Source organism: Acanthochromis polyacanthus, chromosome 2, assembly GCF_021347895.1.
Source record: "Acanthochromis polyacanthus isolate Apoly-LR-REF ecotype Palm Island chromosome 2, KAUST_Apoly_ChrSc, whole genome shotgun sequence".
Classification (NCBI taxonomy): Eukaryota; Metazoa; Chordata; class Actinopteri; family Pomacentridae; genus Acanthochromis; species Acanthochromis polyacanthus.
The window spans coordinates 16,412,998-16,434,658 of NC_067114.1; the positions used below are offsets into that span (position 1 = coordinate 16,412,998).

The window sequence follows — 21,661 nt, forward strand, 5'->3', positions numbered from 1 at the left end:
AGGGAGATGGTTTGTGTTCAAGGCGTAAGAGCAGCAACAGGATCTCCCTCCGGATCTGGACAGAGTTCAGCATCTCATTGTTTGCAGTTGTGATTGAACTAAAGGAAAAAGCACGACCAATGCATCCCAGCTGTAGAGCATGTGCTTTGCAGACACTGCACACCACATTCAATGCATCCAGAAAGTATTCTACATCGCGTTCCCACAACCAAAACCATTTCCCATTTAAAATGTGGGAACACAACGGCATAAATTGGCGTTCATTACCAGCAGAGCGCCATCATCCTTAACCTTACCGTGTTCAAATAACCACAGAGAGAGAAGACAATGCAACACAGGCAGCTGTGTTAAAAAGGCTGAGGCCAGGAGTTTGTCTAAAATAATTCAGAGGACCATTTTAATCTTCCCACAAACCCAGCTATGTGTCTCCACCCAGACTGTGAGAAACATTGTTTGAGTGTCCAACAGTGTAGAGGAGAGGAGCAGGAGGAAAATCTGAGCAGCGATTTCTCATTCAGCTCTCATCGTCAGCCGCCGCCCCTCCTTCACAAGCCTGTGACCTGCGAACGCTGAACACACACTCTCTTATCTGATGCAGCAGTGGAAATGGAATCCAATTTGAATGTTGAAGTGGGGGCATTTCAACTTCAGGGTGCCTTGCACTAAACACCGACAGCGTATCACAACATCACCCACAGCACAAACACTCTCAGGAAGAGGAGAAAGAAGCAGAGGGAAAACGAGAGAAATGAGGAGACCGAGGGACGGAGGAAACTGAAAGAGTAAAAGATGAAAAGGCCATGAAAGAAGGTGGAGATGAAGGGGGAAATAGTGAAATGGTATCATTCAGGTTCCTCAGAAGCGTGTGATGTGTTTTTCTTGCTCTGGGTGATTCTGAAAGCCACTCTTAGGAAAGAAAAAAGACTGAACTTAATTAAAAAACAATGTCGCACGTCTTCACTGTAAAACATTTAAAGTGGAAATGTACTGAGCAAACCTCATTACAGTGAATATTTAATAAATTGTTAGGGCTGGATTGGTGCTGTTTTAAAGGGTTTTATCGTGTTTATTCAGACAGGGTTGGCTGAGCGTGTTGTTTGCTGCAAACTCTCACATATTTCTGCTTTGAGTTGAAGACAAACTTAATCTTAATTCATTGGCGGCTTTTCCAGATACTCCGAGGTCCTGATGAGACCAGTTTTGAGCTTTTTGACCGTTGAATTAGACGTTATGTTTGGGGGACACTAAACACTGCACATCATCCGAAGCACACCATCCCCACCGTGAAGCATGGCGGTGGCAGCATCATGCGGAGATGCTTCTCTGATAATTTACCTTGAGAGTAATTTACCCCAGTCATGATGACAGTTTCAGCAGTTTTTCAAAGAAGAATGGAGCAAAATTGCAGTGTCCAGATGTGCAACTCAGATTGAGATCTCTCCACACAGGCTTAGTTCTATAATTACAGTCACGCCGGATTAACTTATGAGCTTATGTGACCTTGCAGAACATGTTTTTGCCTATAACTAAAGAATCCTATGCTAATTATGACATTTTACACAAATGTCTAATAGGATAAAATGATGAATCGATGACTTTTGATATTCAAAGGGTCAAATTCTGGGCAGACATGGATGTAAACGCCACTGATTGGTGGAGGCATGCAACCATGGGGCGAAAATGAGTTAGTTTCATTCAAAATTTCACAGAATGCTTAGTGATGTTTCAGAAAAATAGGCTAATGGATGCTCTGTACCCTCGGTTAATCTTTTGGAATGTGAAGAGAAAAATAAATCAGGCTGCGTATGTGATTGAAATGCATCTGTTCAAGTTTATTCAGAGTGAATCCAACTAGACATGCAAGCACATTCAGCGTTTGTGTCCTCTGGGCTGGTGGTTCAAAACAGATGGAGCCAACGATACTGAGCACAATTCCTCCTCGTCAGCCTCCATCACTTGCAACAAACAACCACAACCAGTCGGCAGCAGCGGGTTCAAACACCTCAGCGACGAAGAGTCCGAGGGAGAGTGAAAAGTGTTCAAACAGCTGTAATGGCATCCAGCAGACCGCACCATTCACCAGTACAGAGTGAGAGGGACAGAGGCAGGAAACCACCGGCTGAGACTAGATGGATGTACCTGCTGAAGGGGCCTCGCAGTATTGGAAAAATGTCAGATGAAAGAGTAATGCCAGTGAGAAAGCGGAGACTTAATCTGGTACGGAGAAGACGGAGGGCGGAAAGAGAACAGACTAATCAAGACCTTTAAAGGCTCACAAACATTAATTTCAACACATTAATTGCTCGCTGCCACTAAACTTAGATATCAACAAGGACATCACACACTCTGACACATACAGCACTGTCTCAGAGGCACTGTTATACAGCCGCAAGCAGATCGTTGTGAGCTGCAGCTAATTAACATGCCAGACACATTCGCATGCTGTCAGGGTAGACACATGAACACACTCTCGCTGGCTCGCTCTCCTCGTCGTCGGGCTCCATTTCTCTGTCCGTCCGTCTGTCTGTTCCCGCCTGTCATGCACACACTCTTCTATACTGAGAGATACTGTAATCTCACACTGCCATATGCTTAACACAAGTCATTAGCATAGCAGCTGCACCCAGCTAATTAGTTGCATTATTATTCGTGTGTGTCTGCGTCTCAGTAGTCAGTGATAAACTGTGAAATTAAACATGACAACTTTCTCTGTTTAGTGCACAGACATGTCAGTAATCTGGTCAAACAGACATGACGAGCACACGGTGTGTGTGTGGCGTAGATAATGTGTGTTTTTTCTAAACAAATATTGATCCAGTTTATTCATACTGATCTGTGTTCCAAACTTAGATATCAAGCCGCAGCAAATTAGTAAATTTATGGGATTTTTTTTCTTATTCACTGCGCTGCATAATAAATGTTCCTTCATGTTTTTTTTGCTTTGCCAAAGTAGTGTCACTCTGTCTCCTGAATTCTGTTCAGCATATTTTTGCATACAAGCGGCATAAATTTCATGTCAGCTTTCCTCAGTGCCATGTTGCTGCCTTGTCAAGCAGCAGCTTGAAGCAGCGAGGTTTTCTTCCTGTCAGTCGTGAAGGATTCTTGCATCAGCCAGGCTGCTGCCTACATTTCATATTCAACAGATGTATAATCCCATTCATTCCTGAGACACATTCAGCCTTTGTGAGGGTTTAAACATCGTCTTTGGTGGCTGCTTTTATGTTTGGATCTGCTGTGTTTATTTAGCATTAGTCACATTAATGAAATATTTCTTATTAAAACCTGGATTTACATTTTTGTTCTTTACTTGTTTATTTGAATGTTTAAAACTGAAAAAAAAGAAATTACTGCTCCAGTCCTGTTTGCTTTTATCCTGTCAGGCACAGTAGCTGTTGCAGTTCAAGTTACATTTCTTATTGAAAAGGTGTCCTTCTATCTTCTGTGTACATTTATTTGTGCCTAATATGTGTGTGTGTTTCTTTTTTTTTCCTTAGGTAAGGTGCGTTGGCAGGATTTTGACCAGGATCTGTATGTTGGAGCCACGGTGGTCCGACCAGGTCAGGACCCGTACGCCAGGAACAAGTTCAACCAGGTGGAGAGTGACAAACTCCGCATGGACAGAGCTGTTCCTGACACGAGACACGATCAGTACGTACTGTTATCACTGCTCCGAACGTCTCTAAAACACAGCTGATACGGGAACTCAATGCCATCTCTCTCGACTTCTACTGTTGCATGTGTGACTGACTGGATTGTGTGCGTACATGCTGCCCTATGCCGTCTGTCGATTTGACTAATTGGTACCAGACTGGATAAGATCTCCTGGGAACTCCCTCTATTGTGGTCTATCAGATGAAACCAGGAAGTAGCAGCAGAGCAGACGCACAGCACAGTGTCTGCTTCAGTCATAAAACAAACCCCCGGTAATGGCTGCTGATTGTTCTGCTTGTTAAATAGTGAGGAGATACAAAGGGCTCATGACATAATGTCAGTGGGGTTTATAATTCGGAGAATGTTGTGTTTTAGTAAGCTATCCGATGTCTGTCACTTTGTCTTTTTGGCCTATTTCAGTCCTTTTACTTGAATTTAAGTTGGAGTGTGTAGGTGTGGAGCTCTGTGAACTTGGCAGTGATCTGGTGTTTTACTGAGCAGCGAAGTCTCGTCACATGTCACAGCTCCTGCTCTCTCCCATTCTTCTTGTCTCTTTTCACTGTTTTCTTCAATAAAGCAGCAACGCGTTGATGTAAACTACATTCTGGGAAAATGTGTCAACATCAAGGCCTACAGCTGAACAACAGCAGCTTGGAAGATGATTTAAATATTGGAAACATTTACTACTACTTCTTATTTGTATGGCACCAAAATGTGTCCTTGCTTCTTCGTTTTCTGTCAATACAGTGGCACTGATGGTGGTATTTTTGACCAAATCATGTCTAATTTTGAGTCTTGTCTTGTATAAATTAGGATTGTTTTGAGTCAAGGATTTTCCCCGAACACAAAGAAACTGAATATGATGTGTCCTCTGGGTGTGTTTGACTGGTTTGAAGTGAATCTCGTTCAGATTGGTAACCTGTTGAAGCTAATGGGATGCTTTAAAACACACTGATGGTGCTCTCAGAATAATTTCAAACCCTCGGTGTGAGCGTATCTCCACTGTCGTGCAGTTTTGTTTCCTGATTGCGAGATGGGGAATTTGCGGAATTGTTTCACATCTGGGACTTTTTAGGATGTGTTTAGTGATTATTTCCACTTATCAGCTCTTTTCAAGAACAGTTAATCCTGTTTAGGACAATTTAATGTGCTTTGTACCTCTTTTTCTTGCTGCAAATACTGTCCTTGCTTCAGCAGGAACTTTAACAGAAGGGTTAATGGTAAAAAACCTGAGGCGCAAAGAAATAAAACCGCAGCCATCACTGTCATCTTACAGCTGTATACCACCACTATAGTGGTTTTATTCCTGCATCATCTGTCTAGATCCACAGTGGGTGATTCAAAGACTATTTGTATATGTGCAGGCATGTGTCCTCGCTGACATATTGACCTAACTTTGACAGTTGGAGCCATTAGCCTACTAAAAGAGCAGGGATGTGCTTCCTATTGATCGGACAGTGATGTGTCATTTATGAAGCATGTAGCAGCTCCGACTGTGAAGGTTTTCCAGACAAAGAAAAGAAGTAGCCTGGTTGATTTTATGTTTTCCGTAGCCAGGCTCATAGCGCTTTCAACACAGGATCAGAGCCACTCGCAGACTCGCCTAAAGCTAAAAAAACAAAACAGCTTTTTTGTCAGTAGAAGATGCTGATTTCAGGATAGATGCAGCTGTATTTGAGTTTGAGAGCCAATGCTGCCCTGGCAGACGCGCTGCACGGACAAAGACACAACTACACATACGTATATTCATGTGTTTTACAACAGGCTTTGACACATATGCTGTAGTTTTAGGGTCAGAGAGTTCAGACGGGTTTCTTACGCTCCTCCAGGCCTTCCTCATCTTGTCACTCTCCTCTCATGTGACTGTTTATCACTCATGTTCCTCACTTTTAATTTGAGGCAGGATTTGTTTTTTGGACACACAAACATGCGCATGACCTCACGGGAATTTTACCCTGCAAAACTCACTGCCAATCCCTGCTTCAGCAGAGCATTACTCTGCAAGTGTGTGTATGTGTGTGTCCCTGCATCCCCATAAGTGCATGTGTGTTTGTGTTTGTGTGAACCTCGGTGTCACTGTGTGCTCAATCCTATTTATTGTGTTCATGGATTCGAAATCTGTTTAGGGAGCGGTTCCAGCTTGCAGCTTGGCTGGCACATCCAACGAGGTGCTTATGTGTGTAGGAGTGTTTGTGCAAGTGTGTGAGCATTTATACTTTGTCTTTTTGTGTGTGTTTTTTTTCTCTGTTTTCTTACCTAATTGGTTTGTTTTTTGTGTTTGTGTAGCTGCAGACATAAACAGTGGAAGTCCGACCTGCCGGCCTCCAGCGTCGTCATCACCTTCCACAACGAAGCTCGCTCAGCTCTGCTCAGAACTGTGGTCAGGTAGGGGAAATACATTTTGTCTGCTGCACCTTTGTTTATTCTTATTTGTCCACTTTCAAACACTATTTGTCCTCCTGTTTCAATTTGTTTAGTGTCTTGAAGAAAAGTCCTCCTCACTTGGTCAAAGAGATCATTCTGGTTGATGACTACAGTGACAACCGTGAGTGATGCATGCAAACACAACACACCCAGTGAAGCCTGTCAACAGCCATGTGAAAATCCTAACAAACCGCTTTGTGTGTGTGTCTGCGTTCCAGCTGAGGATGGAGCGCTGCTGGGGAAGATTGAGAAAGTGCGCGTGTTGAGAAACGACCGCAGAGAAGGTACGCAGAAGAGCAAAGTTTTTCCATTAAAACATCACTGCGCTGTTTCCTGAGGTGTCGGAGGAAGCTGTTCAGCTATTCAGCAGGAATGTTGTTTGTAATTAAGTTTCTTTTTGTTGTAACGTCTCTCAGGACTGATGCGTTCGAGGGTTCGAGGTGCAGATGCCGCCACAGCGCCGGTCCTCACCTTCCTGGACTCCCACTGTGAATGTAATGACCACTGGCTGGAGCCGCTACTGGAGAGAGTGGCTGAGGTACACCCAGATACACAGACATGTTTTCATAGCTGAATGCTGGGATATTATCCTATTTATGCACACACCCTTTTTTGAGCAGTGAAAAGACAGAAATTAGAGACTGGTGTGGAACTATCAGACTAAACAGGCACACACTCTGTAGAGCAGCTCGCCAGGTCATAAAGTTACTGGTTTGGACGCCTTTTCACCTTGAAAAATGGCTGAAATTAAACATCTATCAGGCTTCTTTTAAGCATGACAGTGTGTTTGATATGAAACGATCACTTTATCACATAGAACTACACTGTAATTGTGCTTTTAAATAGATGGACACATATTTTAACCCACAGAAAAAAACTAATCCTGGCAATGTAAGAAAGTTTAAAAGGCACGAAAAGAGAAAAGAGTCTATCTCCGTGTCCGACACGTGTTGCATTTAGCACCAATAGCTCAATAATAGTAATAACTGGCTGAGCTACAGAGCATTGCCCCTGGTGCTGGTAGTCACTCAGCATCTTGTTAGCATTCATGTAGCAAAGCAAGAAGCCCATGACATCGCTTCAATGTTTGGATCTTTGTGGCAGCTGTGGACATTTTTGTTGAGCTGATGTGATCAAATCCGTAGTTCTGGTTGAGCGACTAGATGATGTTTATCTTTTGGGACCATCGCAGTCAGGATTTATCCCCACATTGTTTATTAAAGTAAAGCTGATCTCCGTTCCAGATCAGATGATATTCAGAGTGAGGCCGTTTGGTAAAGACTTGAAACGGAGCTCCTTGATTGACTGTAATCTTAATCCAAACTGGGACACCGCGTGTAATATTAAGCTTCTTCAAATATTTATCTGATATGCTTGAAAATAGTCAGATCCTGCATTTAATCCTCCCGAACGTGGCACTTTGTCGTTCCCAAGTTAATAAATGCCCTCAGCCAAATCTGAAACATTTTTCTGTCAGAGTAATTGACTTTGTATTTCTTTCCTTTAGTTGCTCTTCTAAATAATAAAAGAGGAAAATGCAGTCTTTTTGTAAGAAATGTTGTGTGTCGTATCTGAACGTCTGACGCCAAAATAAATAAACACACTGGAAGCTTGGTTCTGTTGTTGCCGTTCAGACAATCCTTTCTTGAAATGACTGTGTTTACCGTGGTGCAAAAGGGACACAGCTGCTTTACTTTTGATTCTCCATCTTAAATCCAGTAATAACCTAAATATAGAACATCAACAAAAAACATGAATCATTGATGTTGATGGGAATATTTACTTCTGCTCTAAAATTCCACAAACAGAGTGAAGCGCTCAGTCGTCTGCAACTCTGCATCATTTGGTTGTTTTATTCAACTTGTAGTAAATATTTATTGATGGGCCAGATTTTCTTGTGTTGCAATTCTGTGTTTATCCATTGCTGAAATTGTTTAATTTCTCGTTTTTCCTTTCTCCTTCGTCCTCAGGATAAGACCAGAGTAGTTTCTCCGATCATTGATGTCATCAACATGGACAACTTTCAGTATGTGGGAGCCTCGGCCGACCTGAAAGGAGGTGAAGCACACGCGCACACACACACACACACACACACACACACACACACACACACACACACACACACACACACACACACACACACACACACACACACACACACACACACACACACACACACACACACACACACACACACACTCGTGTCTTGTGTAGTTCAGTCAGCAGAGCTTGGCAACAAGTCTGTTCATTACATTTGTAGAGGATTGGCTTCCTAATTCTTTTAGTTAGAGTGAATGTCTGCTGTCGTCTTACTAACAGCAATAATACCTGTTGTTTTGACATCCAGTGATTTACTTTATAAACTGTTTTTGCTGTTATCGTTTCTCACAAACAAGAGCCGCACTTCTGCCAGCTGTCCAGCATGTTTAGTTTAGCGGCTTATATAAGCTCTGTTTCCCAAGCTGTGTTAAAGCAGTCTGGGTTTTTAATATTTGTAGTGCATTTATGCTGAAAAATTGACAACTCGCATAGAGATGGGTGACAAACTAAAGTGCCATAAAGTGTCTTAGTATGGTGTCAGCTTCAGTGCTCCTTGGCATTGATTCTCCAAACATCTGGAACTCTACTGGACGAATAAACATGATTCTGTCAAAAGATATTCCTTAATTTGATGTGTTGATGATGGTGATGCAGAGTGCTGTTCAGTCTGTCAGTTCAAAATCTCCCTTTGGAGTTCAGTTGGGTTGATATCTGGTGACTATGAAGGCCACAGAAAGTGATTTACATTACTCTCATACTCATTAAACCACTAAGACCCTGCGCTCGATTGATTCAGTCAGCGTCATCCTGGAGGAGACCATTAGGAAAGAAATGTTTCATCATCATATAAAGTTGATCACTGAGAACAACTCGTATTGATTTGCAGTGACTCTACTCTCTAATGAGACAAATGGATCCAAACCATGCCAGCAAAATACCCCCCAGATCTCCTCACTGTAGCGCTTCAGCATTCAGACCTGTGTTGTTTTCTTGCCACGCATTGAGTCTCCGCTTGTTAAAATTTTGGTGAACGATGATTCATCTGACTATATAACTTACTTCCATGTCTCTGTAGACCGATACTGATGATTTCTGCACCACTCAACTCTCAAATGTGCTTTCATCTTTGTAATGAGGAGTTTACACACTGCAGCCTACTATAATAACTCTCTCCCTGTAATTGTGGACTGACTTTTTTCGCTGACAGTCTGATTATGTCCTGCATTGACATTCTCAGTCCCCTGAGGAAGAATTGTTCTTCTGTTTGCATATTACACTAATAAACAAGCACTACGCTCATCAAATGTGCGCTGTCGACCACAATTTCAAACCCCATTAGCTGTTGTATATCCCATAGATCTAAAGGCAGGTGTTACTTTAGTCACTCTTCCTGTTGTTACCAGTTGAACAGTCGTTGTGACTGAAACTCCTGTGATCCACATCCCAACAGTGAACCTTATTTCAAAACCACTTAATTGCTTTATTGTGCCGTGGAGTACGTGTGTGTCGAAGCAACAGCATTCGTGGAGGTTATATTTTCAGGTTTTTTTCTTTAATTTGTCACCTGCCTATATGACTGGAACCAGAAAACTGTTCATAGCAACAACAAAAAAAACACTTGTTTAGCCTTTTTAGTCTTTGAACTAACATTTTACTCACTAAAATCTGCTTTTAGATTTTTTTTTCCTATTAATAATGAATCAAGTGACTACATGTAGTTGAAGCTTTAATGTTCCAAATCTGAGTTGGTGCCCAGCCACATACTCTATTGTTAGTTGAAGGGCTCTCCCTGCTGACACTCGAACACTTACAGACATGTGAAATCAGGCAGCTGCTGATGTAGCCAGTCGACTAATATGAACCTGCCAAATCTAATTATAGAACCAGACTGCTACTTCATCCCAGCTAATGGCTATAATTGTGCTGTTCCTTTGTGTGTGTGTGTGTGTTTTTGTTGGTAGGCTTTGACTGGAATTTGGTGTTTAAATGGGACTACATGACTCTGGAGCAGAGACGAGCCAGACAAGGGAACCCCATCGCCCCAATAAAGTAAGAAGCCCAGACTGTCTCTGAATGCTCAAACACACCTGAAACACCGCTAACCGTCCACCTGCCCTCTATTCTCTGTGCCTCTGCAGGACCCCAATGATAGCAGGAGGCCTGTTTGTCATGGACAAGGAATACTTTGAGCAGCTGGGGAAGTATGACATGATGATGGATGTATGGGGAGGAGAGAACCTGGGTAAGTGCTGCACATCCAGGAGAACCACAGTAGACTGATTATAATGGTGATGGTGGTTAATGGATGTCAGGAGAGTAGAAGTTCCTGATGAGCGAACGTAACAACAGTCAGATAAGAAAGAAGGATTTAGAGTGAAAAGTCGACCAAAGTAGCAAATTGAGAAAATAAACAAAAGCTACTTTCAATGTTTATCATCAATACACTCCGCTGTCTGGCCTTCTGTCAGCCTTTGACTTTGACAGATATTTTCAGATGGTTTGAAGGATTAGTTCGATATTTGGACAATAACTCACTTTGAGTTTCTCGCAGGAGGTGCTCAGATCTGTTTGCTAAGCGTAGGACATCTGCACAAAGCTGAGCTCATACAATGACTGAAAACAGCAGTAAACAGTTAGTGTGACTCTGTCCAAAAGCAGCAAGATCCACCAAAAAGCCCTCTGGGTCTGGATAATACCAGAAATGAACACGTTCTTCCTCATTTGGAAGTAAAGTGTTTGCAGTCATTTAGTCTGAAGTACCACATTTGGATTCAATTGTACACATGAAAAGTGACTGGAAAGTTGTGTGTATAATAACTGATGAAAGGTGTAAGGGAAGTGTTTTCCTAAACTGTTCAGTCATCAGCAAAGCAGTTTCATTTTTTTGGGACCTTTTGTTTATGCATGGAGTTATGTGCTGGACCGCTTCTTTGTCAAGCAATGAAAGTGGATTTTCTTCATTTTGAACCGAGGCAGAACAGTCTTAGTGCTAAGCTAAGCTAACTGGCTGCTGACTGTTGAGCGTCAGAAGACAAGCCACTTCTCTCAGTTAAAGTTGTTTATTCTGCAATGCCAGCTAGCTTGATATCAATGACTGTTCAAAGTGTTTATCTGAAGGTGTCTTCCCTGGAATGGATAAAGTTCACAATTTAAAGAATGTTTTTATGGAATGTCATCAGTCTCATTGGTCAAAAACTGTTAGAGAGAAACTGTATTTACAGTCTCTTTGTTAGTGCACAGGCATGTCCTTAGCCTCTTGGTACACAATCCCTCCAATCAGAAGATCCCAGATTCTGTAAAAGAGTCCCTCCCTATTATGATTCATATGTTTCTTAGTGCATTGTCTTTTCTGCATTAACTGTTGACTTTTGTCTCAGCCATAGATTATCCAGGCTTCTAGTTGACACAAAACTCCAATCATGAGTATTTTATCAGTTCTTAAACACAGCAGCTTTTGTTCCCACAAGAAGTCTTAATGACATGGAGTGGCCTTCAGTGCTAAGTGAGTGTGTGAGAATGTGCAGTGTGTATGCATGTATGTGTGCCAGCAGTGAGTGTTCACATGAAGTGAGTGTAAGCTGCTGCAGTTTGAAATAGCTCTTTACATCTTTGGTTTACCACAATTCACATAGTCTGGGATAATGTTCCTGACCTTCCTTGTCTTCATAGGTCAACACAGCTCTTTTTATTAGCACTTAAGCAATGTGTAAATCAGCATAGAGCCAACAGTATGTCTAACAGGAATGTTAAAAACAGCAGTATGTTCAACAGGAGTGTTAGAAACAAATAAGACATATGTAGATCAATATTAAGCAAATAGTATGTTTAGCATGAATATTAGAAATAACAAACCCTAACATGAGTGTTGCTTCATATTTAATGTAATTCAGTTTCATTTATATAGTGTCAGTTGACTACATAAATCATATCAAGGCACTTCAAAGAGGCCTGTAGCTGGATAATTAAAGGATGGTTCATGGTCACCTGAGCCAATTCTAAGCCTAATCTTAAAAGAAGAGACGGTGTCTGCCTCCTGAAAGTAAACTGGAGCTGATTCCGCTGTTGACAGCTGAAGTCTCTGCTTATCATTTTGCTTCTAGAAACTGTAGCAGTGAGTGAAGTGCTCTGTTGGGTCAAAATGGTACAAAAATCTCTTTAAGATATGATGGAGCTCGGTCCTGCAAACAGACATGAGGGTGATTCTCATCTAATTCTCTGCAGGAAATCAAATAAATGCATTTCCTAAAATGTTAAACTATATTTTTAAACAATGAGAAGTTTTTCTTTTTTACCTTGATGGCGTGTTCATATGACATTTCTTACCTTCACCTTTATTCTGCAGCAGACCAATGACAATTTCAAAAACATGAATTTAGACTTTCAGGGTTTCATATGCGACAAATCCAAGAATCCTGTCCTGTTAACTGGCAGCGCTCGGCTTTCTGTGTCATCATTTTTACGTATTGGCTTCTGGTACAAACGTGTGACCGAATTACTGAAATATTACAACTTTCCATTGTGTAGTGTAGATTAGTTTTACAGAGTCATGGGTGAGCTTGTGTGCTGCAGCAAGTGAAGAGAGGTGGCTGAAAAGAAGGGACTTTAAAGATCTGCACATCTTAGGGGAAGCAGCAGTGTTGAGTTACATCTAAGCCATTTTAAAGAAGGAAATTATGTCTTTAATGGCAGAAAATGTATAACTTTTTTCATACGCAGAGATGAGGTGTAATCTGTGACTAAAAAGGAAAGTTAAGTCTTACTTAGAAACAAATGTAATTTCCTTCCCTTATAAATGCTGTGCTTTGGGCTCAGGAAGCCACATATCCCTGCCCATTTATGAAAACGCTGCTCTCCAGTGAGATTCGGTACTTAAGTAGCACCATAGATCTGCCTCATGCTCTGATCAGCTCATGAGATCATCTGCGTTTCCACGCCAAGAGCATGATAAATCGAAAATCCCTCTGTAATTTGGCTGTCATATCCGAGTAAGAGAGTCCTCCACAGTACAGTTGATCTTATAAAATTACAGTGGTAATGTGATGACGATTAGAGTCAGCACCGAAAGACAATAACTGTAGTGTAGACAATAGAGATCATTTGCAGCCAGTACAATGATATAATAGCAGCTGTGTCTCCCTGTCGCTTTAGTCTGAATTCATTTGGGAAATCGGTAAGAATAAACAGCTGACAGAGTGATTCACGCTCCTCTCGAGGCGATACAATGAATCAGAAGTGGATTGACAGTTCAGACACTGGTTTGTTCGTGTGCTCATTTAGACAACACTTAACTCAAATGCTCACAATGCTAGGGAGTGAACCTGCTGCAACATCAACACAGTGCAAATATTTACGGGGTGCGGACGTCCTGATTTAACTCCACCGCCAGTCTTTTTTACAAACTGCTTGTAGTAATTAACTGACTTTCCCTGTATGTGTGTGTGTGTTTTTAGAGATCTCATTCCGTGTGTGGCAGTGTGGAGGCAGTCTGGAGATCATCCCCTGCAGCAGAGTGGGCCATGTCTTCAGAAAGCAACATCCATATACCTTCCCTGGTGGCAGTGGGACGGTGTTTGCGAGGTAACACACATGCACACACACAAATAGGAAGGTTGAACACTCATTAACCAGTCACACTCCCCGTATTATGTCTATCCTTTATTTACTAAAGCACAGCAGAAGTTCATTCACAGAGCTTGTCTTGTCAACAGCTGTTAGGTGTAAGTGCCCTGAATACCATCTGTGTGTAAATGTGTGTGTGAATATGGACCAAAATAGTGATAGTGCTCTGGATAAAAATGTTAGATGAATGCGCTCTATTCATTTGTTTGTGTTTGTGGAGCAAATATCACAAACAAGAGTTCTCATTCACAGACCAAATTTTCAAAACCAGATAATTCGCATTTTTGATGAAATACAAATGTAGGACTTTCTTAGATACATCTATCAAGAGACATTTTTAAGATCATAGATAGAGGATGTTTGCACTGAATAAGCAGAACTGAGAGGTGACTCCATTTACTAGTTCCTCTGGGCCACGAGTCCTCCCATTAACTTTGCATTTCCACTTTCTCTGTGTACTTTAAGATCAGGTGATAGGACTGAAAGCTGCGGAGGAGCTATTGAGTGGCCCTTGGTGTAAGATTTAAAGTCATGAATGAACCTCAGGTCTCGACTTTAAGCCTACGTGGTCGACACATTTTAAGTGTTCAGAGGGCAGGAAATTTAAACAATGTGATGACAGCTGCTGATAAAGTTCATGTGAAGTGATGGAAAGCCTCAAAACATCCACTAAATCTCCTCATTTAAGCTGCACCGTTTTATGACGACCATAATTTGTAATGGCATTTTAATTTACTGTCATGTCTAATGTCAGGACGCTCTGCCAGTATATTGTAATGATGCTTTTTATATCTTAGTGGGGTTTCACCCTCCATCTGACTCTTAACCATGAAATCGCCTCTGATTTCTGTGCCATAGTTATTTACCAAAAGCGCTGCAGAGTGAATTATTTTGTGTGGCTGCGGTTTGTAAATGATCGAACATACTAAAGCTCTGAGAACCAAACCATTGTTGGATAATTAAAACAAAGCACCATCAATTACAATACAATAAAAATGTAATCACAGGGAAAATTGCCTTAAAATTTGGGAAAGAAAAGCTTTTTTTAAATGTGTAAAATCTGTCCTTGCTTGGGCTGCCCTTCAGAGCTCTGATGAACGCATAAATAATCACTGCAAGCCTCTAATGGGGGAAACGTGATACATGGGACGATATGGATCTGTCCTTTGGAACAGTCTCCAACCACAAGTAACCACCCTTGGAAAGGAGCCCGGCAAACAAACCCTCATGGTCCTGATTAAGAACATGTGGGTGGATCAACAAACAGATAACAGGGAATTTAAAATGGCTGTGGGCTCTCTGGTCTTCCCAGCGATGTGTGAAGCAAAGGAAAAAAAAAAGAGAAATGTGGAGCATCGTAAATGAACAAGTATTTTTTTAATCAGCTCATCATTATCTTAAATTGGGGTCGGAAACAGTCATTTTGAGACCGTTAGTGGCGGACTTTCACTGGCAGTCATTCAGCTGCACAATATGACGGCTCGAGATGCAGGAATGAATCCTGCCACACAGAATGGAGGAGCACTCATGTTTTATTGCTTGGCTAGTACTTCAAAAATGTGAATTAGACGTTCCTGAATGGATGAAGCCACAAACGAAGAACTTCGCATGAACTTTAGATCAAGCTGTATCAGAACTTCAACATTTCTTGTGGACTGCTATGTTTTTATCTGTTCCATCAGGAGTTGCGTAACCCTTTCCGACAATTAAAGACGTGATTTATTCATTGATAGTTGCAACGGTCTCCTCCTCCGTCACAGTGCAGAGCAGCTTCGTCTTCTCTTCGAGGCTGCTTCAGTTCATCATGTTGTCCTTCGGCCTGAATAAAGTCTCAGGCAGCGTCTCTGTGGCCACTGGCCGTGACTCTGGGGAGCTGGAGACAGCACCTGTTCTGTGTGTCTGGATGACATTATAATGGTTCTTCAGGGAGCAACATTTCCAACACAGCCAAGTTATAATGGACATGTTGACACAGGACCAACTTACAATCAATGTGAAGAAGATCCTCAGGAGACCTAAATAAATGTCATCCTGCATTTGTAATGCTGGAGTGAAAATACAGAGATTCCTGCTGAGCGAAAACACGTTGCACATTGAAAATGATCACTCATAAATCTTTGAAATACTGAAACCACAACATCTGACCTTAAGATGCCAAAAGCTGATCGCCTCAAGGCTTCTAGTCCAGCAAGAGACTAGAAACATGTTAGCAGAAGCCTCCTCAATGTTAGAATTTACATCGTCTACAGACTGCAAAAGGCTAATTTAAGCACTTTAATCGTTTTTTTGTCCCAGACTGAAACGCTGAAGGCCACTTTCCCTGAATGTGTCACCATAGTGACACTTTAAAGGTTCACAGGTGCAAGATGTGCTTCTGTCTGCTACAGAACATGTTTATATTTGCTGAATCATAGGACCTCACAGTTTTTCATCTCCGCCTGGTTACAACCTCTTCACAGTTTAAGGTTCCACCAGACAATTATTTTCACCTTCACTTAGTCTGATTAGTTTCTTGATTGAAGAGTTTGTGCCTGTTTTTCTTTTCTGATTATAAAATGTTCAGAATGTAATGTTTTTACCACCTCCACAAATGACCTTCAATCAGGGACTGTATAGCTTACATAGCTTTTATCTGTGTTTATTCTGTATTTGGTTCAGTACATGTACTGTGCGCTCTACTTAGGTTCTGTTAAATATACAGTGTGATAACCGAAATAAATAAAAATAAAAAAGATTAAGGAAATGACAAAAACAAAGCACATGACTGACATTAACCTCCTACCACCCTGGAGGTCCACTTAATGGGACCAGGCTGTATCTGTTATAAAACTACAACTGCTGCAAAAAGCATGACGCATTCAGTGAAGTGGCCACGTAGTACAACTATAACTAAAACTGGACTGCAGATGAGAATTTTTAGAGCAGGTTCAATAACATCAATGTCACTGACTCATCATTATAAGGCAGTTGTTTACTTTAATTTATGGTTTTCATCCGGCGGAAGTAAAAATGTTATTTATGCTGTTTTTTTTTAATCTCTCGCTGACTTGATGATGAGCATGAGAAGACTTAATGTGTTTCAAAGTTCTTTCAAGTGCCTCTAATCCTCTGAGCCCATTGTTGTTCACTTTGGACAAACAATGTTGCGGCTGTTACTGTTTCTGCACTTTAAGTTTCAAGAAATTACCCATGGCTTAAAAGGTGAACTATTCCCCATCATTACAAGCCAGTGATGATCAGAATGGTTACTTATTAATTAACTAATTGTTCCATTTGAAGGAACTTGTCTCATGCTGAGTGAAGCCAAAATTGGGTTCACTGTGCTGTGTTGTTTCCTTTTTGTGTCGCACATCGCAGTAGCAGCCAGCTCTTCCTGCTTCATGAGATAGATGTGGTTTTTGAAGCACAGCAGCTCACTTTCCCACAAGTCACACCAGTAAATTAATTAAAGAGCTTGTCTGCCTCTGTGTTTGTGTACTCTAATAGTAGTCAGGCCAATATAAACTAGTTATTGTCCTGACGTTGCCAAACTGGGAGAGTCGATTCAGTGTGGGCTCACTTAGACTATTACGGTGCTTTTGTAGGCACCCAAATGCAACAATTTACACTGCATTTGTCTTGATTCATTCAGATAGACGGCCAACGCTGTCAGACCTTAAACATATGAGCAAGCTGTTTTTCACACTGACACCAACTGACACACGGTCTGACAGTGAGCCGTTACATCACCAGAAAAATATAAATTGGGCAGAGTGTCACAGGACGTCATGTCAGCACTTTGCTTCGGTTGGCAGTATTCGCTCTGTTGACTGATGACTGCAGTAACTGGAAAAATAAACACATATTCACATGTGTAACCAGTGGAACTGTGCCCTCTTATGGCTGTAGAGGTGTATGAGTGCGTGAGACTGCTTGCCTTTGTCGTGTCTCTAACAAAACCTCACACACACATCTGGGCGTAGCTCCATCTAATGCTGGTTCAGTCTGACACATGCCTGTTTCTTCATCCGCTCTGATTGCTCCTCTTTTCCTCCGTTTTCATTTCCTTCTCCATACTTACCTCTCCTCACCTATTCTTGGTCTCATTTACACCCTGTTTCATGTCTCCTCTATCACACACCTCTCCGTTTTCTCCTGTCCCTCACCATGTCTTATTTTCCTTCTTCTCGCCCCTCTCTCAGGAACACGAGGAGAGCAGCAGAGGTGTGGATGGATGAGTACAAAAACTTCTACTATGCTGCCGTCCCCTCGGCGAGAAATGTCCCTTACGGGAAGTAAGTACCATGAAATATTGGCCCTGCAGGAGCTGGACATAATGATGTAGCCAGATCATAAAATTGCAAAGGCAGCCACATGAATGGGCATATTAATTGTATTGCCAATTAAAAGTATGTCCGCTGTTAAAGATGTCATTTTCCCTTTGTATTAAAGTGACATGAGGCAGTTAATGACGCTCAAAAGAAGGCAAAAAGTCAGGGCCTAATTTGCACTGTTCAAAGACTGCTGCATTATTTGATGTCCTAAAGGGCCATCAGTGACAGCATGCGCCAAGGCTACAGAACATGATGGACACAAATGGCACTGGTAAAGAGGAGCGCAGATCAGACAGCAAAGCTAATTGAAATGTGTAGAGAGATAATATGACAGGATTTGTTGTTAGCCAGGCTTGTGGTGTGACTCGAGGGGATTATTATAGCAGTCGTCCACCATTGAAAATACCACAAAAACTACTGGATGGATTAACATTCATGTCCTACAGAGGGTGACATCTGCAGACACTGCAGCAGGTCAGATTAAACGTGTTAACACATTGTACGAGACCATTTATTGATTCAGTTGAGTGTTATTCCCGCCTTATCTACATACTGGCTTCTGCCTGCAGCTGCTTCATACCACACATAGAAGTCAACACAGCAACAAGCTCTCTCACATTCATACAGTGTAGCCATACAACTATACAACCACTTATTATGCGACCTTGTGGGAACAAACTTGGCATCTCCCCTCTGGTGTCAGTCTAAGCAGTTATTTTCCCCACAGGATGTAGCCTCAGACATGCCCTGGGCCTCCACTCCCTGCCCCTCACAAAATGACTGACGAGGGCTATAATTCAATCAAACTTTAGAGACGTATTGAAAACTAGAGGTGATGGACTCTTTCTTCACTGTCTCTTTCTCTCTCAGCATCCAGAGTCGCTTGGAGATGAAGAAGAGATTAGCCTGCAAGCCTTTTAAATGGTACCTGGAGAACGTCTACCCTGAACTGAGGTAAGAAAGTGAGAGCTGTTTTGTAATATGATAATAGAGTGATATATATTCTGAGAGATTAATTTCATTTAGGAACTTGAGCCACAGCTAGGTTTGTGAGAGACGACAGCTCAGCCAGGAGTCGCAGTGCGACTGTGATCTCCTCAGCTCGGATATAATGTTTTACACTTCAGTAAGACTCTCAAATGACTGTAGTGACACTAATGACTAACCATTAGCAGCAGTTATGATTCAAGCACATTATTACACTCGGGCAGGTTTGCAATTTGTCAGTTACTTGAATGAGTTTAATAAAGTATAAATGTAACAGATCTAAACCTGAATAATTTTAGATTGCCTAAATATAAAAGCTGCATTGCCCTCTTTGTCAAGAGAAAAACACAGTTCCCTCTCTTGCTCTTTCATTATCCCTCTCCTTCTTTCTGCCCTCTTTAGTGCTACAATCCACTGTGTCCTCCTGACTAATAAAACAGGAGTATTTTATTAGATTTTCCTGTGTGTTCAGGGTCCCAGATCACCAGGACATCGCTTTCGGAGCCCTGCAGCAGGGAGGAAACTGTCTGGACACCCTGGGCCATTTTGCAGATGGAGTGGTGGGCGTCTATGAATGTCACAACGCCGGGGGAAACCAGGTAGCGTTACCACGACGATACACACAGGTCAGCTTGTGAAATCCTCACTCAGGAGACACCTGGGTGGAAGGTGGTGGTACATGTGGTGAGAGCACAGGGGGTATGTGAATGGATTCAGCTATTAAAGGTCATACATTACACACAATGTGGTGCTTTTAGGACAACTGGAGTCACCAAAAGGTCAGATGAGAAGCCACGTATCTCGTTGCAGTCAGTAAAAACTCTACATGTAGCTTACGACAGTTCGGCTGTAAACACGCCGACTAAAATCTGTTTTTTTAAACACAGAATATTTGCACATTGAAGTATGTCAACATTGTTCTTGGAGGAGGTGCATGTTTCTTGTAGCTCTTTAAATGTGGACGGTGAACACGGTGTCTGTGTGTGCATACGCTCTTACTCATGTTGTTCTGTCAGCAGTTTCTCAAATAGTGTTTCTCCTAAAATAGAATGACAGGTGTAGAGCAGAAAACTGCTGTCACTTGATGTTATAGACCACTGGCTTTGCACGTCTGTTTCACCCTCACCATTTTGCAATTCTTGCCTCATGAGTGGTTTTTCAGTTTTCCAAACCAAAAGTTGCTGCGTCAGATCAAGCTTTAGATTAAATGCAGACTTGGCTAAGACAGACGTCCTGCTTAGTTGGTGTGTGATGGACAGTACAGCTCCATAGGCAGCATGTTCTGAGTGGGCATTAACAGTTCCTCCTCTGGATGTCAGTTAGAATAAAATTAAACCTCTGTTGTTTGTTGAATATACAGGAAAATAAAATGATTACTTACTGATATTGATGCAAAACATCACAGAAGAACAATGTTGGTTTTATTTGCCCCTGGTCTCACGTTTCATGTTAAATATATGTGATCAGCTAATCTGGAGAGGACATCCTCTTTTTAATTGGTATTGTTTATTTTATGCTCAGTCTAAGGCCACTATGTTATTTTTAAATCCTTTTGGACAAAACGCTGACTCAGACGTTGCTCCCAGTGGCAGCTCTGAATTAGAAACATGTTGTAAAACACTTTGAAAAACCTCACAAAGGTTAAAAGGTGCTATATAAGGGAGATCATTTGTCAGTTGGACTTAAAGCCTTTTTTCTCCAAAAGAATTGGATGCCTTGTTTTTTGGGATTTTTTTCTGTACTGTAACTTTAGTATATTTATTAAAGCCTTGCAAACTTTTACCTTCAATTTTCTTTCTTATTGTAAAACTGCTTACCCAGCTTAGCAGTGTACAGTACGTTTACATGTTCTGTGCAGCTGTGATGTTTTTTGGTATTAAATAAGCATCACCTCAGGACATTATATCAGCCAACATTAGACACTGATCAGCCACAACTTGAACACCAAATGCCTAACATCCCACTCTCACTATGAACACCTGGAGGTGTCCTGTGGTTTCTGACGCCGGGATGTTGGCAGTGAGGCCTTTGGGTTTTGGGGAGTTTTGAAACACAGTCAGTGCGTTGAACAAGCTCTTTATCGTGGTCCCCAAGCTGGTCCTAAGCAGGTTTTGCAGTGTGACGGGGTGCTCTGTCCTGCTGGCAGAGTGCTGCTGTCGCCAGAAAGTGCTGCTTTCATGGGAGGATGCGTTGGGTCTGTAACAATGTTTAGATGGTGGTACATGCCAAAGCCACATCCACATGAAAGTCAGGACACGAGGCTTCTCAGGAGAAAGTTGCAGCGTATCGAGATGATCAATGTTACACACTTTACCTGTCGGTACCTGTAGTATTGTCTGATTAGTGTGTGTATATGAGACTTATATTATTGGCTAAGACTCTGCTCAGAATGTCTCAAACGCTGGCACGAATACTGATGTTCTACATGTATGCATTTGTAAAGGAATGGGCCCTAACCAAGGATAAATCAGTAAAACATATGGACCTCTGTCTGACGGTGGTGGACAGAACAGCTGGTTCCCTCATCAAACTACAAGGCTGTCGAGAGAATGACAGCAGACAGGTATAAAAAAGACAAAAAAAAACATCACAGAAGAGAGCAGAATCCGGCTTGTTGTATTTCTGAC

General features: G+C 41.8%; 1 protein-coding gene across 1 annotated transcript in view; it reads left to right on the forward strand.

Annotated features, from left to right (window-relative positions):
- galnt2 (UDP-N-acetyl-alpha-D-galactosamine:polypeptide N-acetylgalactosaminyltransferase 2) overlaps positions 1-21,661 on the forward strand; it is a 65,844-nt gene that overhangs the window by 39,022 nt on the left and 5,161 nt on the right. The window contains exons 3-15 of the mRNA XM_022193561.2: positions 3,495-3,648; positions 5,938-6,036; positions 6,129-6,196; positions 6,294-6,359; positions 6,492-6,613; positions 8,046-8,133; positions 10,077-10,164; positions 10,254-10,357; positions 13,566-13,692; positions 17,916-18,008; positions 18,918-19,001; positions 19,507-19,633; positions 21,478-21,597. Coding sequence (XP_022049253.1) covers positions 3,495-3,648; positions 5,938-6,036; positions 6,129-6,196; positions 6,294-6,359; positions 6,492-6,613; positions 8,046-8,133; positions 10,077-10,164; positions 10,254-10,357; positions 13,566-13,692; positions 17,916-18,008; positions 18,918-19,001; positions 19,507-19,633; positions 21,478-21,597 — 1,340 coding nt within the window. The remainder of the gene's footprint in view (positions 1-3,494; positions 3,649-5,937; positions 6,037-6,128; positions 6,197-6,293; positions 6,360-6,491; positions 6,614-8,045; positions 8,134-10,076; positions 10,165-10,253; positions 10,358-13,565; positions 13,693-17,915; positions 18,009-18,917; positions 19,002-19,506; positions 19,634-21,477; positions 21,598-21,661) is intronic.